Source organism: Elephantulus edwardii, unplaced genomic scaffold (assembly GCF_000299155.1).
Source record: "Elephantulus edwardii isolate Elephantulus edwardi_28Jun2011 unplaced genomic scaffold, EleEdw1.0 scaffold00035, whole genome shotgun sequence".
NCBI classification, from domain to species: Eukaryota; Metazoa; Chordata; class Mammalia; order Macroscelidea; family Macroscelididae; genus Elephantulus; species Elephantulus edwardii.
In genome coordinates, this window is record NW_006399785.1 from 16,147,365 (window position 1) to 16,173,149 (window position 25,785).

The following is a 25,785-nucleotide window of genomic DNA, read 5'->3' on the forward strand; positions in this document are numbered from 1 at the left end:
TATCATTAATATCTTTTTAAATGTTTTTTATTTTATATTAGTTTGCATACTTTTTCAATCTTTATGCAGCAGAACAGGTTATCTGGGAGGCTGGGTTCTATGAGAAGAAATGTGGCATCAGGATTAGAGGAACACGTATTGCGATAGGAAAGTCTGCTGTGAGGGACCTCTCTAGAGTACTGAAGAGCAACAATGGCAGTCTGGAGACTAATTTGCGTCTTATTCAGGCCATGGTCTTTGCAGTCACTTGTTATGCATCAGAGAACTGGACAATGACTAGGGATGATAGAAGGAGAATTGATGCCTTTGAGCTGTGGTGCTGGAGAAGAGTGTTGAATATAATATGGACTGCTAAGAAAATTAACAGTTTTGTCCTAGAGACAGTGAAGCCAGGCTTCCCCTTAGAGGCAAGGATTCTGAAGCTTCATCTGACATACTTTGAACATGTTGCAAGGAGGGACAGGTTCTTAGAGAGGGACGTCATGCTTGGGAGGGTGGAGGGACACACAGGAGAGGAAGACCCTTGATGAGATGGATTGATTCAGTGACTGAGGTAGTGGGGGTAGGTGTGTCAGAGACCGTGAGATTGGCACAGGATTAGGGTACGATTTAGGGTTGTTGTAAATAGGGTCGCTATGAGTCACAGGCAACTCAACAGCACATAACACCAACATTAATTTGCATACAGAATTTGTATACATTGTGTTTCAAACATATCCTTCATTTATGTTTTATACAATCATTCCCATACAATGCATTGTATAAAACCAATTAATATCTTGCTGAGTGTTATTCAAAGATGGGTAGGTCAGTACATCAACAGGGAGCTGCCAGAAATTTAAGCTGGTTTCAGGTTGTTAAGAGGCCTTAAAACAAGGAATATCATTGCTGATATGTCACATCTCCTTATACTGCACTTTGCAAATAGAATGGTATGTTGTTACTAGGTGCTGTCAAGTTGATGACAACTCCTAGTGACTCTATGCACAGTGGATCTGACCCTTGTCCTATCCTGTGCTGGCCTCATCATCTCTGATACACATAAAACCATCTATCCTCCTTAGTCATTGTCCAACTCTCTGATGCATAACAAGTGATTGCAAGGACCATGACCTGTATCAGACGTACCTTAGTTTTGAAAGTGACATCATTGCTCCTTAGCACATGAGAGGTCCTTGGCAGTAGCTTTTCTCAATGCAATATGTCTTTTGATTTTTTGACTGCTGGTACCAAGGATGTGAGTTGTGGATCCAAGCTAGATGAAATTGTTGACAACTTCAGTCTTCTCACCATCTATCATGATGATGTTTATTGGCCCAGTAACGGTTTTTGTTTTCTTGTTGTTGAGATGTAATCCATATTAAATTTTTTTTTTATTTCAGCAGTAAGTATTTGAGGCCCTTTTCATTTTTAGCAAATTATGTTTTGTCAGTTGCATAGTGCAGGTATAGTACTCTAATATGTAATGTTGTGTACCCTCCAATGAGTTTTTAGAAGCAGTAAATCGCGGGGGAGATTTCCCATTTTTTTCCCCACGGTGTGCTTGGTAGATTTAAAACCACTTGCCTTAATTGGTGTGGTAATGTACTAATAGGAAATTCCTAAATGAATTTAAAAAAAGTTTCTATTAGGAATATTCAGAAAATAAATTCAGTACAGGGCGACACCTTACTAATTTGTCTAGTTCTTTTAGGCTCTTGGTAGAGACTAACACTCGTGACTGAAAACATGTGCACGTGCTATAGAATAGAACAGTACCCGCTTTAGATCCATGGCTTAATTTTAACGGGGGGAGGGGGGGCGGCGCTCTAGAGGCATAGTCTCCAGAGAGCAGCACGGCTAACCCAACGGCAGTGTTTCTCTAGCAATTTGAATCCAAAACCAGTGAACGAGGTGGGAGAAAGATGGACAGTGTATCCGCATGAGATTTGCAGCCTCAGAAGCTTCATGGAGGGTCAGCTGTGCCTCACAATGATGTCAGAGACAATGAGTTTGGCATTTTTTTTGGGAAGGCACAGCTCTTTCCTGCATAGCAGACACGGAATTCAAAGACTTGATGGCCTCTGACAACAACAGTTTAAGCAATATAGACTTAATGCTGCAGTATATTAGGTTTCAGAGAAATTTTGTGTGTCTCTCTTAATAGTGTGAAACACTGAAAAGAAAAATCCTTGCCTGGAAGAGGGGAGAATTTTTGGAACAAATATGGAAAGTTGGTCTTCAAAATGTGCCATTATATTTTGATAAGGTAAACAGTTAAAACTCCATAGACAATGTGAAAGGAAGGAGACATTTTCCAAGAAAATAGAAAAGCTAGGAGAACAGGAAAAGTATTCTATTGCATTGTGGTTTCCAAATTAATACTAGAAATTAAAGTAATTCCCCAGGACTACTTTTTCTTTATTTGTATCTCAGTGATTTTCAGGCAGTTGCATTTTGTTTGAAGGGTGACTTAAGAGTCTTAACGTCAATGTCAAGCTCTGGTAATTTTTTATTTTCTTGCATTAACAATTCTTTTAATACAGTGTGATTTACTGTGTCATAGAAAGACAGCATTAGAGAGTGTACACGGCAGGGTAAAATTAAACACATGCTCACAATCAAATTAATGTATTTCATCTGTCTTCAACTAATAACAATCTATCATGTTATCTATCTGAGTAGGGGCATAAACAGTTTATTTTGTGTTTAGAGTAACTTCCTGGAGGTAGTTAATGTGACAAGTAGTTTGTTTGAATTGAGTATAACCAGATCAACACTCTAGATGTTTCCTTGATAACCTAAAAATTACTGTGAAAATCTGTACAAGTGCTGTATTTATATTTTACTCTTGCTTCTTTTAAGTTAGACAGTGACATTTTTTTATAGTTATTTCACTGAGAATATTATATTTTTGTCATAATATATATGACTGAGAAACAGTTTTCTAATTTTAATGTTTCTTTTTATAGATGAGGAGTATATATTAATATAATTAATTAGCATCATATAATATTTTCTTAAGTATGAATTAATATTCTGGTTTGAATGGAAACATTCATATTTATTGCAGAATGTCCTCTTATAGTATATTGAAATACAAATATTTAAGAAATAGAAATATTATAGTCTCAGATAAGCTTATTTGGAAAGTCAGATAAAATTATGAGATGTTTCAGAATTTTACTGTTTTAATATACAATTTTACATTAGTCCAATCTGATTATAACACACTGAATACATCTAGTTTCTAAGCTGTTTATCTAATACTTACTCTTTGAAGACTATTCTGACCAGTATTATCAATAGGAATACAGGTAGATGCATTGGATATCCTTGGTAAATGCCATTAAACCAAGATTTCTAAAGGAAAATTGTCATAGACTTGGCCTATTAACAATGATGTCTCTGTGTTAGAAGTCAATACATTGCTGTTGTTGTTGTTAGGTGTCATCTAGTACGACTCATAGTGCCCCTCTGAACAAAAGATCCTGAGTCAGTTCCATCCTGAGCCATCCTGACACACGAGAGCCCATTGCAGCAGTCACCGACCGTGTCAATGCATCTGGTTGAAAAGTCAATTTTTTTTTAGAAGTCAATGTATTTAAGCAAAGGCAAAAAAAAATTTAATAAATTACTAAGTATTTTACTTGTCATGTTTGGATTAATCATGATCATTTTTAAGCATGTAATTTCACAGCTTATATGCACAGCTGTAAGTACATAATCAAGTACTAAGGTAAAGAGTATATTATTTTATACTGCTGATCGGCTTAATTTTGTAATTTATTATTATTCGTTGATACTTTTAAAGACACTTAGAAGGAATAATTACTTATGTAATAAGTCCCCTTTGTTCGAGTGCTCTGGTAGCCTAGTGGTAAGGAGCTGTGCTGCCAACCCAAAGGCACATGGTTTGAATTCACCAGCTTGCTTGATGGGAGAAAGGTGAGCTGTCTCTTCCTATTCAGTCTGCAGCCCCTGAACATCCCCTGGAGGGTCAGTTAGCAGTTGTTTCTGACTTGACAATGCACAACAACAATAGCTACTGTTTTAGAGTTGTGCTTTAGCAACGATTGTCACTGTATTAGAAACATTACAAGTGGGTGGCTTTCCAAAATAGGAATTTATTTTCTCATAGTTCAGGGAACTAGAAGTCTGAAATTAGGACATACCTTCATAGAAAAGAGTGTCCCACCTTTTTGACAACTTCTAAGCGCTCGCAGCAATCTCTTGTATTCTTGACTTGACTTTGTTGTTGTTGTTATGTGCCATCGAGTCGTTTGCGACTCATAGTGACTTGACTTTGCCATCTGTATTTCTCTTCCCAATCTGTACCTTCATATCTGTACTGCTCTTTTTATGATGCAGAAATGGTTATGTTAAAGACACATCATAGTCTGATAGGCCCTAACTAATACACAAGGAAACAGGATCACATCCACAGGTATAGGGGCAAGGATTTCAATATATCTTTTGGGAAGGACACACAACAGATAGAGAACATTTAAACTTCTATATGTTTATTCTTTTTGGTACCAGAAACATTCAGCCATTTCAAGAAGTAGTATACGATCCAGAATAAGTATTTGTGAGGGAGAAATTCAAGGTGCACTTTAAACATTGGCAAAAAGCAAGATTCCAAGAATGGATGGAGTACCAGTTAAAGTGTTTCAACAAACAGGTGAAAGGCTAGAGGTGGTCAGTTGCCTATGCCACGAAATTTGGAAGATCACCTAACTGGAAGAGATCTGCATTGTCCCTCATTCTAGAGAAAGGTAGTGCAGCTGAATGCAGACATTACCAGTGTCTTTAATATCACTTATTGAACTTACTGTCATTGCTGTCAAGTGGGAACTGACTCAGAGGTGACCCTCATCAGGTTTCTGAATAACAGGGGAGGAGACGTCTTTCTCCCATGAACTGCTGGTGGTTCCCAGCCACCACACAGGTGTGGCCTTGGTGTTAACAGCACAACTCTATAGAATAGACCACTAGGCTCCAAGTAATAGCACACGTAAGTACAGTCTTGCAGAAGAGCATTGAAAAATGCCTAGAGCATTACATCAGTAGAGAACTGCAGCAGTTCAAGCTGCATTCAGAAGAGGCCATAGAACGAATGCTATGAATGCTGATACCGCTTGGATCTCTACTGAGAGCAGAGACTGTCAGAATGATGTTTACTTGTGGTCTTTTGGCTATGCAAAGGCATTTGGCAGTGTGGACCATAACAAGTTATAGATAATATTGCAAAGAATGGAAATTCTGGAAAACTAGCCACGCTAGCTGAACCTGTGTGTGGACTAAGAAGCAGTCCTAGTGGTAAGAAGCTGCACTGCAATCCCAGAGGCACCCCACCAGTTGCTTTGTGGGAGAGAGATGGGCAGTCTTCTACCGTGTGAGTTACTGCTTCTGAAAACCAGCTGGCAGAACAGCCATGAGTTGGTTTCAACTTACAGCACCCCACAACACCACATTTTAAAGCCATGAATGGTCTGTGTCAGGGATATATGCTTTCACCATACTTTGAGTCTGTATACTGAGCAGAAAATCTGAGGAACACCAGGGGCTCAGGATTGGAATAAGACTCATTAACATGCAGCAGGCAGATGACACAACTTTTCTTCTTGAAAATGAAGAAAGGTTACTGGTAAAGATCAAACACTCCCGCCCTCAGTGTGCCCCACACTTTTATCATGAAGAAAGCTAAGTAAGCCCTCACAACAGGGATGGTAAACAACATCATGACAAATAAGACTGAAGTTTCAAGGATTTCATTTTACTTAAGGATCCACAATCAATGACTGGGGAAATGAAAGCAGCTGGTATATTGCACTGAGTAAATCGGTTGCAAAAAACCTCTCTAAAGTACTGAAAGGCAAGGATATCACATTGAGAACTAAGGCACACCTGACCATGATATTTTCGTTGTGTCATATGTGTGTGAAAGTTGGACAGTGAATGTGAAAAGTTGAAGAAAAGTTGATGTCTTCGATTGATGGTGTTGGTGAAGAATATTGAACATACTTCAGACAAACAAAAGCAGCAGCCAGAATGTGCCTTAGAGGTGAAGATGTTAGGGTTTCAGCTCACATACTTTGGGCGTGTTTATGAGAAGAGTCTAGTCCCTGGAGACAGACAGCATGTTCTGGTAAAATAGAAGGCCAGTGAAAACCAAGAAAGTCCGTAACCAGAATAGTTTGCCAGAGTGACTCTTACAGTGAGCTTCAGCCCAGCAGAGTTTGGGAGGTTGGGGTAGTGTTTTGTTCAGCTGAACATAGAGTCACTGAACATGAGTCAGAACCAGCTTGATGGCACCTAACAGGAACAATCCACACTTTTATTATTTTTAACTGAAAGTCCAAATTAAAATGGAATATATTGTTCATAAAGTACCTTTTGTATGGCAACGTGCGAATTAGGTGTGTAGATGACTCATGAGTTTTATCATCCCCCTACATTTAAATTGAACTAGCTCAGGCAAAATGGGAGTCTTGAGGAGTCAGTGAGGAAGCAGAGAGTGAGTGGCCTTCTGGACACGAGATTCCTGTGCAAAACAGATCAAATCAGCACCAGCAGGGACCAATGTGTGACAGAGCCGAACTGGAACTGCTGGCCATAGGAGCCTAAGCTGAAGGCCTTTCCCCAGGCTTCCTGGGGGGCTGGAAGGAGATGCTGTAGTTGACAGGGCTGAAGGAGCCCCGGAACCTTGAAGCTGAAGGCGGAAGGGTCTGTGAGGAACCTGAGAAACTCTCTTGGTGATGAATGACATCCCGTTTCCTACCTGAGTTGTAATCTGTTACTACTCCCCACATAAGCCTCATCATCCTTGAGTGTGTTCTGTGTGACCACTGCAGTGGATATAAGACCTGGTAACAGCAGTGCGAGCTCGGAGCTGGTGTTAAGACTTGATAAGGATGGTGCAGGAGTGTGCGGTATGCCTGGTCAGAGGTGGTTTGGTGCTGTGGATGCTGTTGATGGGGCGTGTTCTCCCATGCAGAGTTAGTGGAGGTCAGGGGCTGATGGCCCAGCCCGGGATCATCCCCGAGGCTGGTGCTCTTTTTTCTGTGGGAGACATTAAGTAGGTCTGGATTTAGATGATGTTGTTATTGACGATGTTGTTAGGAGCCATCGAGTTGAATACGACTCAGTGACTCTATGAACGAAAGATCGGAATACTGTTCTATCCTGTGCCATCCTAACACTTCCTAACACAGAAGAGCCCATTTCATCAGTCACCTTGTCAATCCACCAGGCAAGGGTTTTCCTCTTCTTTGCTGACCCTCAGCCCTTCCCAGCATCATGCTACACTCTCCAAGGAATAGCTTCCCTAGCAACACATTTTTGCCTTTAAAGAGCACTCTGGCTTCACCCTCTCCAAGACATATCTGTTTGTATTTTTTTGCCATCCATGGGATGTTCGGCGCTCTTCCCTAACACCATAGTTCAAAGGCGTCAATTCTTCTTCTTCTGCTGTCATTCTTATTCTCTGTCCAGCTCTCAGATGCATAGCAAGTGATAGGAAATGACTGTGGCCTGCATCAGGTGCTCTTAGTCCTCAAAGTGATAATCCTCGATAATTTGAAAGGTTCCTAACTTCAGACTTTACCAATGCAATACATCTCCTGATTTCCTGACTGCTGGTACCAAGGGGGTTAATTGTAGATGCAAGCAAAATGAAGCTGTTGACAGTTTCAGTCTCTTCTCCATTCATCACCTATTGGCCCAGTGGTAAGAATCTTTGTTTCCTTGATATTGAGATGCAATCCGTACTGAAGGCTGAATTCCTTGATCTTCTGCAATAAGTGCTTCAAGTCTTTCTCACTTTTATAGCAAGCAGGGTTGTGTCATCTGCATAATGCAGGCTATTGATGAGTCTCCCTCCAATCCTGATGCCACACTCCTCTTCATCGAGTCCACGTTCTCACATAATTTGCTCAGCCTACAGATTAAATAGGTATGGAGAGAGAATACAACCCTGATGCACCCCGTTCTTAACTTTAAACCATACTGTGTTCCCCAGCTCTTTCATACAGCAGCCTCATGGTACAGGTACAGGTTCCGCATGCGCACAAAATCAAGTGTTCTGGGATTCCCGTTCTTCTCAGTGCCAGTAACAGCTTGTCATGATCCACACAGTCAAATGCCTTTGCTTAGTCATGAAACACAAGTAGACATAAACTAAGTTTTAATTCAGATGCTACAGATGTTTAGCTTATGGCATTGGCTAACTCACTCTGCATTTGGTTTTTTGTGTGAAATTAGACCTTTGCCAAGGCTTTTATGGTGTTGGCTGGAGCTTCCCGACTAAATCAAGCCTGGAAGCAGGAGCGGCATCCACTTCCAAAATGACTTGCCTCCGGAAACACTATGTACGAACAGTGCTCAGGCCGTTCGTTCATAGGGTCGCTATGAGTCGTCTACGACTCGACGGCATCAAACAACAACACCAACAAGGCTTTTATGAGGTTTGACACCATTTCAAAACAAATTTTCATTTCTTTGAGATGTCTCCTGACAAGTGGTTTTTCCATTTCTGTTCATTTCCTCCTGTATTCGTTCTCCTGTAGCAGCAGGAGATCTTACTACATCCCTGGTCACAGGTCTCAGTCATGTATCACTTAAAGTCCACTCTAAAATAGGAGGTTAGTGATTTGGACGTTGTGTGACGTCTTTGTGATCTCAGGTCCTACTCTTCCATTAAGAACCTCAGATAAGCTTCATGCCTTCACCTTGATTGGCAGCATCCTGTGCTGAGAGATGTTCTCCTTCGTGTTTGGTCCTCAGTCCACATTATTAGCAGGTTCTCCGTGTCTCTTGCAGGTTGTTAGATTTTCAAAAGCCTTGTAGCTTTTGGTGGAGCTGATCCTTTAACAACATGGATAACTTGCTTTATTCTTGGGAATCCTTGTCATCGTCAGGTGTGACTTGCCTACATCATGAGCAGTAGCGCTCATGTATTGTTTAATAACCTTTCGTTTCCCTCCCAGAGTGATTCTTCTGTTTTCTCTCTTGTAGCAGTTGCCGTTGCACTGGTTTTGTTGGATTTGGGAGCAATAACGCACTTCATGATAATACTGCCAAAGGAAAATTGAACAGGGATAACACACACCTCTCCTGCTCTTTATGCTGCTTTGTTCTCCTTACTTGTGCTCAGGGCTTCTCCACTTTCTGGGTTTTGTCCTTGACTCAGTGAGGGGAACATGTTATCATCCTGAGAAACCGTCCTCTCGCTCTGAGACCTACTGGAGTTTGGAAATCCTGATTAGATAGTAGGCTGTAACCAATCCAGCAGCTTCCTGCATGAAACACATCTGTCTCATGTACCTGTACACAAAGTGCCTGCGCTGTGAGGTGGTGCCTGTTAGATGGAGCTCTGGGGGAGCTGTCTGTGGGACGTCCCACTGCGAACTCAAAGGCTGTGTCTGAGGCGATTTAATCCACCAGCTGCTCCTTGAGAAGACAGGTGCAGTTCACAGGTTTAGAAACCTGGACGGTTGCTGTGTGTCAGAACCGACTTGTACTGTCCTTTAACTTGTCACCTGTCTGCCTCCCCTAATTTCAGATTATGTTGTTGTTGTGTGCCTTCGAGTAGAACTGACCCCCTGGTAGGCTTTCAGGCGCTTTAAATCTCACAGAAAGAGATTGCCCATCTCTCTCCCATGGAGCATCAGGTGGACTTGAACTGCCTTCTTTTGGATTGACAGCATACTTCCTTACCCACTAGGCCATAAGAGCACCTGGAATGATTTTGGTGGTAAATATAGATTTTGCATTTTCTTGTTCTGTCTAGTATAGTCTTAGATTTCCTATAGTCTTTGTTTGCTTGTTTGTTTGTTTGTTGCATCAAGAGAAAGGTTACAATTTTTTAAAATTTATTTTATTTTTTGAAATGAACACAAAGTACACCTTCCACAGTAACACTGAAAGCAGGTGCAAGGACTGACAGTAACCTTTGACTAAAAGTAGTTTTGTTAACAATATCAAATCAGTGCCTTTTCTGATTGTTGCAAAACCAAAGGAAAGGGTTTATGTGTTTGTATTTTTACGTAAGAGTTGGTCCAAATATACAGAAGAAGCACAAATGTGCATAGTTCAGGATATCTGTAAGAGGGTTAAGAAGCTTATGTCCCTAAGATTAGCATCCACTTAAAACAGCAAGAATACAAAATAAAATTATTAACTAGACTTTGTGAAGATGTACAATCAGTAAATCTAGTTTGTAGAATAGTGTGGATTTAAGCAAAGGGTGTTTTCCCCCCATTTTTTCCTTTTTTTAATTACCGTATACAAGACCCTTTCCACATAAAAATAAAGCTTATTATTCAAGACTCTTGGATTGCTGCCTTAAACTGCAGGTAGAAAAGTCTTACCAGATAAGAGTGATGGAAAACCCGATACTCAGTAGGGTAACCCTCTCTCTCGACGTCTGCTAGCTGACGTGCTACTGTGATAAGATCTAGACTCTTGGACAGAAAACCAGCATATACCCGCCACGAGTTCTTCTTAACTGGTCCCCATGCTGGAGTGAAAACGACCCTGTTACGGCTCCTTGCTCAACGTCATCCCCAGGATGAGCCCAGGAAAGAAGCTGCTATTGATTACCAACCAGGAGACACTTATGTACCTTCTGCAGATTACAGAGACAATTGTGGATCTAATTCTTTCTCTTCTACTCCTCTGTTAGCAATGATCTCCCAGGAGCGAGTTCTGCTCCATCATTGGAGCGACGTAGCTTCATTGGAAACTCGCACAGTCAGTCTTTTTGAATAACTACCGTACTGCTTCGTGTTGTTCTGCTGGTCCGCCTCAACTTTCTGCTTTTTCAGAGTCATTTCCCAGCACAGTACCTGGCTATAGAGACATTTACCTCAGTACTGGGCCCATGTTGTTTAGTGGAGATAAGGACCATAGATGTGAATAGAGTCATGGTCCCATTGCAGTTCTGACAAACAGCAGTGACCCTTCCACAGGGCCAGCGAGTACTCATCCTCTGCCAGCGAAGATGCACAACTATAACTATGGGGGTACTTTACAAGAAATCCCAGGCAGCCCTGGCCTCATCCATGGACAGAATTGGACTTCTGCCCAAGGACCTGGATATTCTCAAGGATTTCTCTTATCATTAAGAGTGGTTTGATTTCTTTTTCAAAACCTTCACTTATGTTGTTTTAACATTGAAAAGGCAAAGATGTCCCCTTTAAGGCTCAGGTGTCCCTGACCTAAGCCTTGGTATTTTCAGCCGCCACATATCCATGTGTAAGTTGTACAATGAGTAAGAAAAACTGGAGATGAATGAGTGCATTTTAATTCTAATGTTGGAGAATACTGAGTGGGCCGTGGACTGCCAGAAGAAAGGACAAATCTGTCTTGAAAGGGGTTCAGCCAGAGTGTTTCTTAGCAAAGAGCAAATGAAAAGTTTGTCTCTCCTACTTTAGACATGGTACCTGCTATCAGGAAGTTTATGCTGTTGTTGTTGTTATGTGCCATCAAGTCGTTTGCGACTCATGGTGACCCTATGTATAACAGCCCTAAACTCCGCTCTGTCCTGTGCCAATCACACTGTCTCCAATACACCCATCGGATTACCCCAGTCACTGAATCAGTCCACCTCATCGAGGGCCTTCCCCTCCTGCACTGTCCCTCCACCCTCCCAAGCATGATGTCCCTCTCCAAGGACTGGTCCCTCCTTACAACATGTCCAAAGTATGTTAGACGGAGCCTCAGAATCCTTGCCTCCAAGGAGCCACCCAGTTTGACCCTTTCCAGGATGAATCTGTTTGTTTTCCTAGCAGTCCATGGTACCCTCAATACCCTTCTCCAGCACCACAGCTCAAAAGTATCAATTTTCCTCCTATCCTCCTTAGTCACTATCCAACTCTCTGATGCATAACAAGTCATTGCAAAGACCATGGCCTGTATCAGATGCACCTTAGTCTCCAGAGACACACCGTTGCTCTTGAGTAGAGAGGTCCCTAACAACAGACTTTCCCATGGCAATGTGCCTTTTAATTTCCTGGCTACTGGTGCCGATAGTTTTGACTGTGGAGCCAAGCAAACTGAAACTGTGAACAATCTCAATCTTTTCACCATCCATCCTGATGCTGCCAATTGGTCCAGTGGTGAGAATCTTTGTCTTCTTGACCTTGAGCCTCAATCCATATTGGAGGCTGCAGTCCTTAACCGTCTGCAGCAAGCACTTCAGGTCCTTCTCAGTTTCATCAAGCAGGGTTGTGTCATCTGCATATCTCAGATTGTTGATAGATCGTCCACCAATCTTGACCCCATATTCCTCCTCATAGAGCCCAGCGTACATAGTTGGTTATTGCTAAGTGCCATTCGAGTCAAGTACGACTCATAGCGATCTTATGAACAAAAGATTTAAACTCTGTTTTATAACTGTCAATGTTTCTCTAGTGTTCATAGGGTTTTCAAAGGCTGGTTACTTAAGAAGTAGATGCCAATCCTGCTTCCAACTCTGTTTTAATCTAGGAGCTCCACCAAATCCTGTCCACCATGGGTAACTGTATGGCATTTGACATACCTATGACACAGCATTCAGTATCACAGTAACCCCACGTTCTCCCAGTACAGCAAACTGACAGACAAGTGCTGTACCACTTAGAATAATGTTCTCCCCAAACACTATTACACCAGTCCGAGGGGCTTAAGGAATTTAAATATATAGGCCCATATTCCAGCTCCTGATTGATTTAAACAGAAGTTTTCCAGCCCACAGCTGATTATTAACTGAATCTGGAGGACCAATCAGCTTATACTCAATTATTGACAAAATTTAAAAAATGATGAAACAGTTCACACCTGACTTTCAATTAAATAAGAACAATCTACCCTCCTGAATCCAACTGCTTCACACAGAAGCCAAGGAAAACATCCTCTTGGTAAAGTACATGGTTGGCAAAGAGATGCAGGCCCTTGCCACAGTCACAGTCACAGCAACAACTGGCTCAAACATGGTGAGGCTCGTGCTGGAGCAGGCAGTGCTCCTTTTGGTTGTGAGCTGAAATTGGGCTGCACCTTACAAATAAAGCAGGACACCAGTAAAATCCTCACATTTTCAATATCTTCCCCCAGCCAATTTTTACCATCTCTTGCTGCAGGCAGTGCTCCTTTGGTTGTGAGCTGAAATTGGGCTGCACCTTACAAATAAAGCAGGGCACCAGTAAAATCCTCACATTTTCAATATCTTCCCCCAGCCAATTTTTACCATCTCTTGCTGTGTCACCAGCCTTTCCAATAAGGACAATGCAACCCTCACCGTTTGTTGTCTCAAGTGTTGATTTTCTTTTCCTTACCTGCTTTTGTCCTAGGACTCAGGTTAGATGACCGTCTTGTTTCACATCACTCCTTCCAGATCAATCATATCTCCTACTACTTAGAATTATTAATGTTACCACCTAACCTCTGAAAAACTGCCATTGAAATTCTTGGAAATTTTGACTCTTGGTTCAAATATCCTCCATTATTACTTCTGTCATGATTCTTCTCTTATTTCCTTGAACACCTTGAACACTTAACAGATTCCAAGCATTTTGTATACCCTATTCCCCCTCGGTATAAGTTTCACAAGAGCACAATTAAGTGTCCTGGGATTCTCATTCTTCTCTATGCTAGTCATAATTTGTTATCATCCACACAAATGCCTTTGTATAGTAAATAAACACAAGTAAACCACTTTCTGCTATCCTCTGCATTCAGCCAAGATCCATTCCATGACCTCTTCTGAATCCAGCTTAAATACATATTTTTCCTTAAGAGCTGTATTTTACTTTTTTAAAAAATTAATTTTTATTTTATATTGGCTTGCTTCCAAAGTTTGTATACATTGTGTTTCACACTATCTTTCATTCACAGTGTGTTTCATATAATCATTCTCTATATGTTATAAAATTAATCACCATTGAACTATGCCCACCATCACCCTGTTTTCCAGATCTCCACCAGATCTTTCTAATTTCCTTTACCCACCCCTCCCTGTACCCATCAAATTATGCAACCTATGATTATACCCCCGCCGATCCTCACCCATCTACTCCTACTTACCCCTCCTCTAGGATCCTCATCCACATTTTACTAGTTATCTTTCTATTTCTCCAATAATGGTTTTATATGGTATTTATCCATATGAGACTGAGTTAGTTCACTCAGCATAATGCACTCCAGTCACTTCCAAGTCATGTAGTAATTTTCTAAATCATTGCTCCTGAGTGCTGTGTAGTATTCCATTGTGTGAATGTACCACAATATCTCAATCCATTCAGTTGTGGTTGTATATTTAGGCAGTTTCATTGTTCTTGTTTGTTTTTGTTTCAGTGTTCTTGTGATGGTGAATAACACTACTATGAATATAGATGTTCAAATCTCCATTTGTGTCTCAATTCTAATTTTCTATTTCAAGCCGTGGAGTTGCTGGGTCATGTAGAATTTCTGTTTTCAGCTTTTTGAGAAAACACAAACTGCCTTCCAGAGTGGTTGTATCATATTATAATCTGACCATATTATAATCTGTATGAGAGTTCCTATCTGTCTGCATCCTCTCCAACATTTATTGCTTCCAGCTTGAATTTCTTACAGCTCTCTGTCAGTGTATTATTGCTACTGCTTTCACATAATCTTCATCATGATGTTACTTGCATGTGATATTAATGGTCGTTGATGGTGGTGCCATTGAGGTAACTAGCAACCTTTTGAACAGTGGATCTGAACCCTGTCCTATCATGTGCCACCTTCACATTTCTTGACGTGGCAGTCACAAGTCAGTCCACTTGGTTGAGCGTCTTTGTTTGCTTTGCAGACTCTACACCCTTCCATGCATCATGACCCTCTTCAAGGAACAGCCCCTCCTAGCAGCATGCCTAAAGTTATGTGAGGCGAAGCCTCATCATCCATGGTTCCAAAGAGCTCTCTGGCTGCATGCACCCTTTCCACCACATGTTTATTTGTTATTTTGGCCATCTGTGTTCAGCACTCTTCTCTAAGACCACAACTCAAAGGTATCAATTCTTCTTGACATCCCTATTCATTTACCAGCTCTCAGATGCATAGCAAGTGATCAGAAAAGACTATAGCCTGAATCAGATACACTTAGTCTTCAAACTGACATAATTGCTCCTCAGTAATTTGGAGAGGTTCCTAACTGCTGACTTTCTCAATGCAATATGTCTTCTCATTTCCTCACTGCTGATACCAAAGGTGTTAATTGTGGATCCAAGTAAGGTGAAGTTGTCGATAGTTTCAATCTCTTCTCCATCCACCATTAATGTTGGCTACAGGTCCAGTGGTAAGAATTTTTGTTTTCTTGACATTGTGAAGCAATCCATGTTGAAGGCTGCATTCCTTGATCTTCTGCGATAAATGCTCCTAGTCTTCCTCGCTTTAAGCAAGCAAAATTGTGTCATCTGCATAACACAGATTATTGATGCGTCTCCCTCCGATCCTGATGCCTGATTCCTCTCCATAGAGTCCAGCTTCTCAGACAATTTGCTCAGCAAACAGGTTGAATAAGTCTGGAGAGAGACTACAACCTTGACCCACTCCCAGAACTTTAAACCATGCAGTGTTTCCCCTGTTCTGTTAACACAACAACCTTCTGGTCTAGGTATTGGTTCTGTATTCTATTGGTTTGTTCTCCCCTCCCCCCCTTCTTCTTCGAATGAGAACAAATATAGAATCTCTTCTAGTTAGCTGACTAGGTGTTCCAGACTTATTTTGTTGTTCATTTTTAATCTGATTTTCTTACAAAGTTTGAATACATTGTTTTTCATAAAAGATCCTTACCATTTCCTTTACCCCCATCAAATTATGCAACCCTATGATTAACACCCCAACCCCCTGCCCATCATCATCCCTCTGCTTCCAACCCCCACCCCCCGATTCTCATACTCATTCTACAATAACGGTTTTATACAGCATTTGTCTTGTGGGACTGGGTTAGTTTACTCAGCATAATGCTCTCCAGTCCCTCTCAAGTTAGATAGCAATTTACAAAATCATTTGCTCCTGCGTGCTGCGTAGTATTCCATTGTATGAATGTACCACAGCTTCTCAATCCATTCATTTGTGGTTGGACATCTGGACTGTTTCCATGTTCTTGCAATGGTGAATAATGCTGCTATGAACATTAGTGTACAAGTTTCCGTTTGAGCCTTAGTTCTCATTTTCTTGGGGTATATTCTAAGCAATGGAGTAGCTCAAGCGTATGGAATTTCTATGTTCAACCTTTTGAGGAAATACCAAACTGCCTTCCAGAGTGATTGTACCATTTTGAAATCCCACCAACGATGTATAAGACTTCCTATCTCACCACATCCTCTCCAGCATTTATTACTCACTGTCCTGGTAAACTTTGCCACTGCCACTGGGGTAAGATGGTATTTTATTGTGGTCTTGGCTTTCATCTCTCTTATTGCCAGTGATTTGGAGCATTTCTTCACATGTCTTTTGGCCAGTTGAAGATCTTTCTCTGTGAAAATTCTTTCCATGTCTTTTGCCCATTTTGTATTTGGGTTGTCTGTCTTTGTTTCATTGATTACACAAAGGCATTTGACTGTGTGGATCATAACAAACTGGCTGACTCTGAGAAGCATGGGAATCCCAGAACACTTGATTGTGCTAATGTGAAGCTTATACTTGGACCAGGAGGCAGTCGTCAGAACAGAACAGGGAAACACTGCATGGTACAAAATTGAAAAAGGTATATGCCAGGGATGTATCCAGTCCCATACCTTTTCAATCTTTATGCAGAACAGATTATCTGGGAGGCTGGGCTCTATGAGGAGAAGTATGGCATCAGGATTAGAGGAAGAATCATCAACAATCTGCATTATGCAGATGACACAACCCTGATTGCGGAAACTGAGGAAGACCTGAAGCGCTTGCTGTGGAAGGTCAGGGACTTCAGTCTTCAGTATGGATTGAAGCTCAATATCAAGAAAACAAACATTCTCACCATTGGGCCCATTGGCAGCATCATGATGGATGGTGAAGAGATTGAGATTGTTTACAATTTTGGTTTGCTTGGCTACACTCGTGGCACCAGCAGCCAGAAAATGAAAAGATGTATTGTGATGGGAAAGTCTGCTGTTAGGGATCTTTCTAAAGTACTGAAGTGCAGTGATGTCAGTCTGGAGTCTAAGGTGCGCCTGACACATGCCATGGTCCTTGCAATCACTTGTTATGCATCAGAGAGTTGGACAATGACTAGGGAGGATAGAAGGAGAATTGATGCCTTTGAGCTGTGGTACTGGAGAAAAGTATAAAATATACCATGGACTGCTAAGAGAACGAACAAGTTTGTCTTGGAGAGGGTGAAGTCAGGCTGCTCCTTGGAGGCAAGGATTCTGAAGCTTGGTCTGACATACTTTGGACATCTTGCAAGGAGGGACAGGTCCTTGGAGAGGGACATCATGCTTGGGAGGGTGGAGGGACAACACAGGAGGGGAAGACCCTCTATGAGGTGGATTGATTCAGTGACTGGGGTAATGCGGGTAGGTGTGTCAGAGATAGTGAGATTGGTGCAGGATAGGGTAGACATTCTGCAGTAAATATGAGTGTTTCCATTCAAACCAGAATATTAATTCACACTTAAGAATGACTTTTTTGTTGAAGTGGCTGGTGGATTTGAAATGCTGACCTTTCAGTTAGCAGCCCAACACTTGAGATACTGCAGCTGAGGTTGTTCCCTCTCACGAAGGACTTTTTTCTAGATAGCCTGATGCTGGTGTAGTTATGTGCAGTCGAGTTGACTACACCCCATAGTGACCCTGTGGGCCGCAGCTCTGAACCTGGCCCTATCCTCAGCCATCTCACTGTCTCCGACACTCCTGCCCACATTATCACAGGCTCTGTGTGCACCCATCACATCCATGGTTTTTCTCTCTTGTGCTGGCCTGCACCCTTTCAAGCATGATGTCCTTCTTCATGGACTGGCCCCTCCTGGCAACATGCCCACAGTAGGTGAGATAGAATTTCAAAGTCTTTGCCTCCAAGGATCAACCTGGTTTAACTCTCTCCAGGACAAGACCTGCTAGTAGTCTTGGCAACCCATGGTATGTTCAGTACTCTTCTCCAGCACCACAGCTCAAAGGCATTGGTACTCTAGCCTTTTTAAGGTCTTTTACTTACTAATTTAAAATAGCATCCTCCCGACGCCCCTTTCCAGTTTTCTTCTTTATTATGTCTACCAGCATTTGCCATACTTTGTATTTCACTTGTTGGTTGCTTTTCTTTCACTAACATCTAAGACTGGTGGTTATATATGCTGTTTCCAGGATGGGGCCTGGTTCCATTAGACACTCAGATACTTGTTGTCTGTGTGAACAATGAAGCATTTATCCACTGTAATTGTTACGCATGTGCTACAGCTTGGTGTAGTGTGGTGGTGGTGGTGGGGAAACTCCCGTGTGCATATTAATGCCCCACCACTTTGGTTGGTTAGACACTGCAAAGTAAGATTTGGAAAAGTGTTGTTGTAACTGAGGTACTTAAAGGAAATGAATTATTAGAGCAGTTAAGGATTTTTTCACATATGTGATAGATGGGTAATAGTTACAGACTGTAAAGATACTCAGGCCGTCAGGTCACCTCTTTGGTGGCTTAATGGTAAGAAGGTGCACTGGAATCCCAAAGGCATGAGGTTTGAATCCACCTGAGGCTCCCTGGGAGAGGGATGCATAATCTCCTTCTGTGTGATTTATTCTGAAACCCCCCTGGAGGGTCAGCTGTGGGTCGGTTCCAATTTGATGGCAAACAACAGCAGTCAAGAAAAGAGAATTTTTACTAACATGTCACTGGATTTCTACTTAAAAGTTTACCTCTCTGTTAGGTGAAATGTTCTCCTAGTTTTTGCTAGCCACTGACTGCTGCTTCCGTCTCACCAGAGGAGATTGGCTTGTTTCATTGTCATAATCTTTCAACTTAATTTTTACAATTTCTTTGAAAAAAAATTCTGTTGTCACTGTTGAAAATAGACACAATAGAACATAGCAGTTCAGCTGTTTTCTGCATAACATTTAGCTACACTGATGACATCCTTGAACCTATGTAGCCATTTCCACCATCCTTCTCCATCTTACTCCTTCCCACTGACAAATTTGCCGCTCATACAATCTTTCTAGTTGCTGTTGTCATCTTGAGCCTTTATTATGATTCTTAATGATGATTCTGTTCACTGCAGGGAGCTGTGGCGGCCCAGTGGTAAAGAGCTACGCTGCCAGTTTTAAAGGCAGGCAGTTCAAATTTAACAGTTGCTCCACAGGAGAAAAATCTTCCCGCATGTGATTTACAGCCTCTGAAAACCCGCTGGCGGGTCAGCTATGAGTCAGTCCCGATTCACTGCCAATGAGTAGAGTTGAGTATGTTCACTGTACTGCTGGTGACATGGTGACATTTCCAGGTGTTCTCACAGTATTCAGCTCATTAGTCTGCTTGAATTAAAGGATTTTTACCTGGTTGACAAGTTATGTTATCTTTATTAGGAAAATAATGTTTGCTTAAGTATTAAATTCATCAAAGCTGTTGGTAATTTATATGTCAGTTGGAGGGTTGAAGTGAGGGAGAGAAAGGAGACACCCGCCCCCCCCTCCCCGCCCAAATCCAGAGCGTTGATAAAAGACTGTGCCGTTAGAAGGGAGCTCTCGGTAGACGACGCAGTGGGTTAAGTGATGGGCTGGTAAAGAAAAGATCAGTGCTTCTAGTGCCCCCAGATACCTTTCTGCCTCTGGAGAGAGATGAGGCTGTCTGCTTCTGGAAAAATCACAGCCCAGAACCTGTGTGGGGCAGGTCCACTCAGTCCTACTCAAACCTAAAGCCAAACCCCACTGCCGTCAAGTCATTTCTGACCTATGGGAACCCGCCTCTGGTTTCAGAGCCTTTAAATGTTCCCGGCAGCACACGGCCTGTCTCTTCCCTCAGTGTCTGGCGGGTTCAAACCACTGACGCTTTAGTAGCAGCTGAATTCTGCATGTAGAAACGGACTGAACAGTACTCAGGGTTTTATCCATCAGAAGAAGCGAGGGTTACCAGTCAGGCATAGTCACCGATACGACTTCATGTTTATGGAATTGAGTAGTGATTTCACTGGGGGTTTTCCTGGTGGCATGATTTGTTCTTACTCCTGTTGAATTAGGAAAGTATTTCGCTTCAGTATTATGATGAAGTAGGCATATAAGCGTCAGTGCTAAGAGGACAGTATTTTAGTCTTTCACAATTTGGTGCCTGTGCTAACTGCACAGTTTTTGGACTGTTCTTTTAAATAAGGTCGCAGGAAAGCAACTCCTGGTCCCCCTGACCCAAAAAATTGCCAAAGTAAGCAATAGACACGGAGCTTAGGAATCCCCGACTGGATCAGAAAGAGTATCTTCTAGAGAGCGAGCTCTGGGGCCTACAGACTAATGGCTCTCAATATAATTTCAAATAAAGCCTTTTATGAAGTATGAGAGTATTTTTTAGTTGATAATCAATTGCTACTATTATGTAGACTTACTAGATTTGCAAATTTACAAGTTTTTACAAGTCAGTTGGGTCCCTTCCTCAGGAAATCAGTTTAAGTTTTTTTCCCTATAGTAACTCAAAGAACCTTGTTGTTCTTTAACTCCTGTGAATATATTTGCCTTATTATTTGACGGCATTGAGTCAACACATTTATAGGGTCTGTAGTGTTATAAAAAGAAAAACTGTTCAATAAAGGATCACATTTGAAAAAACAGCCTGTGTCAGATAAAACGAGTGTTGGATTTGAGAAGTGTGGTTTAAAGTACCTCCAACACTTCAAGGAAATAAACTCTTGTTCATTACTCTTAAAAAGGATTCTGAACTGGATCTTTGTGATATTGGACCATGTTTGTAACTAAGTTAGTATGAGAATGTATTCAGAAATGGTTTCATTATTAAACTACTATGGTTGCTAATTATGAAATTACTGTTTGCTCCAAATATGCCTTGGCAATTAACACCTTACCTTTAATCACAGCGCTTAAATGCATCACAGAGCTCTGGTGGCATAGTCTGAAGGTAGTTGTGCTGTTAACCAAAAGGTTACTGGTTCAGATCCAGCTGTGACTGTGTGGGAGAAAGATGGACAGTCTCCTTCTTGTGACTTACAGCCTCCAAAACCCCACCAGAGGCTCCCACTTGACGGCAGCGAGTTGGTTGTGTGTTTTGGGGTGTTTGTTTTTTTTTAACTCTTGAGTGTGCATGAAGCTTTTAGATAAGAACAGTGGCAGCTGACAGGCTTTGAGTTCCTGTCATGCGTGCTGGTAATTGTGCATAGTCTCTGTACAGAGATTAATTCTCAAGGAGTTCTGCGTGAGGTCGCTATATTGTTTTTTTAGATGGCAGAATATACACAGAGGATGCAGAAATTACTCAGAGTTACCCAGCTGTTGCCTGAGCTTGGGTACAATAGTGGGCAGTGTATTTACAGTTTATTGTTGTTGTGTACTATACAGTCGGAACTGACCCATAGCCGATCCTCCAGCAGGTTTTCAGAGGCAGTTATTGCGTGGGAAGAGATTGCTCATCCTTCTCCCATGGAGCAGCTGGTGACCTCGAACCACGTACCTTTGGGACTGCAGTGCAGTTTAGTGAACAGTTTAATGTTTATTTAACTTAAATGTGTTAAATATAAAAACTGTATTGCTAGACTCCAGTATTGAATTTTTAATCTTTTCTCTCTCTCTCTCTCTCTAGTTGATTTGGAGCATATGCGAACGGTAAAACCTGAAAAACATTTGCGGTTTTGCCAGGAAAATGGCTTTAGTAGCCACTTTGTCTCAGCCAAGACTGGAGATTCTGTAAGTAGAATACTGAAGATTTTAAGTGATGTTTCACTTTTATTTACCAATATTCATGGAAAGATCTCTTCATTAACTTTTGGAACTAATGAATTCCTGTTGGAAACATAAACGTAGATCTGATGTCATCTATTTGTTTTGGTAAGAGTTCTCTTATAGCTCATTTAAGAGAATTTTGTGATTATTTAATATGATTTTAGAATTATGAGACCTAAATAAGACATTTCTTTTTTAAAAAGAAGAAAATATAAATTACCCCTAATCTCAGTATCAAGGGATGACTATGCATAACTTCATGATTCCTTCTGGTCATTTTGACAGATGCTCAGAAATACTAGTTCCTTGCTGAGTATTGATTTGTTGAGACCTTTCTCTCAGGCTTGTGCCACCGCGATTATCTTCACCGTACAGATGAGACTAAAATCAAATCAGGAAACACAAGCCCACTGCCACCGACCGTGCTATCTCTAGAGGCTTATAGAGGTCACATGAGGGGGAGACAGGGTTCACAGACAGTGGGAGTTGGTGTGTCGGAGTCAGACTGGCTGAGGACAGGGCGGGCTGCAGAGCTGCTGTACACAGGGTCCCTGTGGGTCACGGGTGACTCGATGGCACATAACAACAACAGAGACCTCCTATCTGAAATCTTCAAGAACTTGTTCAGCCAACTCCCTGCTGTGGGACGTAAGAGTTGTTTCCAAATTTCAGACATGACCCTCTAACACACAGTTTTTGTACATAAGCTTTTAATTTTTGATTATTTCCTTTGGGTAGATTCCTAGAAAAGTGATTGAAACATACTGCCAAACCTCTAGAAAGGCTTCGTTAATTGCTGGCAACACCAGCTTTTTATGAGTGTTTTATCACTGTGTGCCCTTTTTTAATAACATTCAGGACTGACTTATTTATTTTTAAATATTATTATTTAAATATTTATATTTGCCTAATTGGATGGCCAAAAAAAGATATTTTACCATTTAAATGGGAATTTTATTGATTACTCTCAAGGTTGAAATTTGAAAACTTTGCTAGGTATTGCTTTTCTTTTTATGGTATGTTTACATTTTTAAAATATTATTTTCCACAGTAGATAGTGAATTCGTTTCTGTCAGAAGAAACTACCACAAAGTTGGTGATTTAAAGAACAGAAATTTATAGTCTTGCAGTTCTGGGTGCTGGTAGTCCTGCGTCTGTGTGAGACCTTGAGGGAGCACCTGATCTATCCCTCTCTCCTGGCTCTGCTGGCTTCAGGCTCTGGGCTTGCAGCTGCCATGTCACTGACACCTCTTCTCTCTGCATCTTCTCCTCTTTTATAAGGACACAGCTGCGTAGAATTATTCGAGCTCCTGTCAACCTAACAGGTAGCATTTTAACTAACTGTAAGTATAGCCACGCCCACAGGTACAGGTTAGCAGGTAGAGCTTCCCCATACCTTTTTTGAAAGACATAATTCAGTGTTTAACATCAGACAATTTTTGTGAATTTCCCTCACTGCCCATTTTTTGTTTAATTATTAAGTTCTTTGATATCGTCAAGGAAAAGAAGTTTGACTCTTTTTGTAGTTCAAACATTTTTATGTTTTTCTTCATTAAATGTTTTTCTATTGCATAATCGTTTCAATGCTTAGGATAAAAGTAAAATAATATAAGGGGTTCTTGATTGCTGTCGCATTGAGCATGACTCTTAGTGACCCTCTGAACAAAAGGCCTGAAGCCTTTCTATAACCATCGACGTTTATCAAAGTTCATAGAGTTTCCAGAGGCATGTTGTTTAGGAAGTGGGTGCCACTCCAGCTTCCAACTATAAGGGGTAATATAAGGGGTTAGGGATATTTAATATTTTTAAAATGTGAACTCTCCTTTAAGGCCTTTTCCCAGTACTTTTTCGTGAGCCCATGTACTCATTGGACTTTTCATTTATTTTCCATGTTCATATTGGTTTTAGCTTCCAGTATTTTGTTGTTGTTATGTTGTGATTCATAGCAGTCCTATGCACAACAGTTCTGAACTCTGCCCTATCTTGAGTCAAACTCCAATATGCCTGTCCCCGTACCTCAGTCACCGTGTCAGTCCATCTCATCCTCGGTCTTCCTCTCCTGTGCTGTTACTTCACCTTTTCCAGTATGATGTCCTTCTCCAGGTCCCTCCTGGATACATGCCCAAAGTATGTGAGACAGAGCTTCAATATCCTTGCCTCCAGGGAGCAGCTTGGTTTCACCCTCTCCAGGACAGACTTGTTTGTTCTCCTGGCAGTCCATGGTATGTTCAACACTCTGTTCCAGCACTACAACTCAAAGGCATTAATCCTTCTTCTATCATTCTTCCTCAGTTATTTTTCAGCTCTCTGATGCAGGGTAAGTAATTGGAAAGACCATGGCTTGTATCAGGCACACCTTAGTCTCCAGATTGATATTGTTTCTCCTCAGTACTCTAGAGAAATTCCTGACAGTTGACTTTCCCCAATATAATTCATCTTTTGATTTCCTGACTGCTCATGCCAAGAGTGTTGATTGTGAAACCGAGGAAGCCGGAGGTGAGAATCTTGGGTTGGTTTTTTGTTTGTTTGTTTGTTTGTTTGTTTGTTTTTAATGTGGAGATCCAATCCATGTTGAAGATGGCATTCCTTGACTTTCTACAGCAAATGCTTCGAGTCTTCCTCAGTTTTAGTGAGCAAGGTTGTGTCGTCTGCATAATGCAAGTTGTTGATGAATCTTCCTCTAATCCTAATGCCACGTTACTCTTCATAAAATTGAATGATCTGTTCTGCATATAGATTGAAAAGGTATGGAGAAAGAACACATCCCTGATGTAGTCCTTTCTTGATTTTGAACCATGCAGTGTTTCCTTGCTCTGTTTGATCACTTCCTGGTCCAAGTATAGGTTTCACATGAGCACAATCACATTTTCTGGGATTCCCATTCTAAGTGTTAGCCACTGTTTTTTGAGATTCACAAAATCCTAGTTAATGAAACACAAATAGACATTCCTCTGGTACTGTTTGCTCTCAGCCAGGATCCTCTTAACTTTGGCAATGCTGTCACTAAGTGCCTCATCCTCCTCTAAACCCAGCTTGTATTTCGGCGAGCTTTCTGGCTGTGTACCATCCCAGCCATTGTTGGATAATCTTCAGTAAAATTTTGCTTGTGTGTGAGATTAGTGATATTTTTTTATAATTTCTACACTCTGTCACACCTTTTTATTTGAATGGGAATAAATGCAGATCCCTTCTAGTCAGTTGGCCAGGGAGCTGTCCCGCAGTCCTCTAGATTTCTTGGCACATCCTGCTGAATGAACAGCTCCAGGGCTGCATCTTTTTGTTGAAATATGTCATTGGTATTCCATCAATTTCTGGAGCTTCATTTTTCCCAGAGCAGCATGAATTTCCACCTTCATGACCATGGCTTCACATCTTTATTTACTGCCTTATGACTCTCCTTTACTTGGCAGCTAAATAAAAACTCCTTCAGAATTAGCTTTCTTTATTGTCTCTGGTTTCTCTCCTCCCTGCCTTGAACAGTTCTAAGTAGACATTTGTCCCTACTATTTCACCAGCATGACCAAGGACATCAGTGTTGTTGCTAAATCCAGTGATTAGTTCTTATTCCTCATCTTACTTGATTTCATCTTAGGAGAGAGTTGATTCCTCTGTTTCCTTTGAAGTATTTTCTCCTCTTACCACCTAAGTTCCCATCCTCTTGGTTTTCTTCCTACCTCATTCAGAACCGCTACCCATTCCCCTTTGCTGATTCCTAATTCTCCAATCTCTAAAGGTTGAGATGTCCTAGGTCTTCGTCCTTGAATAGCTCAAAATGTGTTGCCATTGTGCCTTCATCTAATTACTTGGGTTCCTAGAAGGCCCCTCACTACTTCCTCATTTTGTCCCCTTGGTATTCTGTAGTTAATGCTCATTATAACAACCAGATGGATTCTGTAAAAATTGAAGTCATTGCATGGTTTTCATTTTACCCAGAGTAACCTACAAGATCTTCCATAAT

General features: G+C 41.3%; 1 protein-coding gene across 2 annotated transcripts in view; it reads left to right on the forward strand.

The window, feature by feature from the left end:
- The window catches only part of RAB28 (RAB28, member RAS oncogene family), a 119,687-nt gene that overhangs the window by 85,668 nt on the left and 8,234 nt on the right, over positions 1-25,785 (forward strand). For both annotated transcript variants that reach the window (XM_006884524.1, XM_006884523.1), the window contains exon 5: positions 21,688-21,791. In XM_006884524.1, coding sequence (XP_006884586.1) covers positions 21,688-21,791 — 104 coding nt within the window. The remainder of the gene's footprint in view (positions 1-21,687; positions 21,792-25,785) is intronic.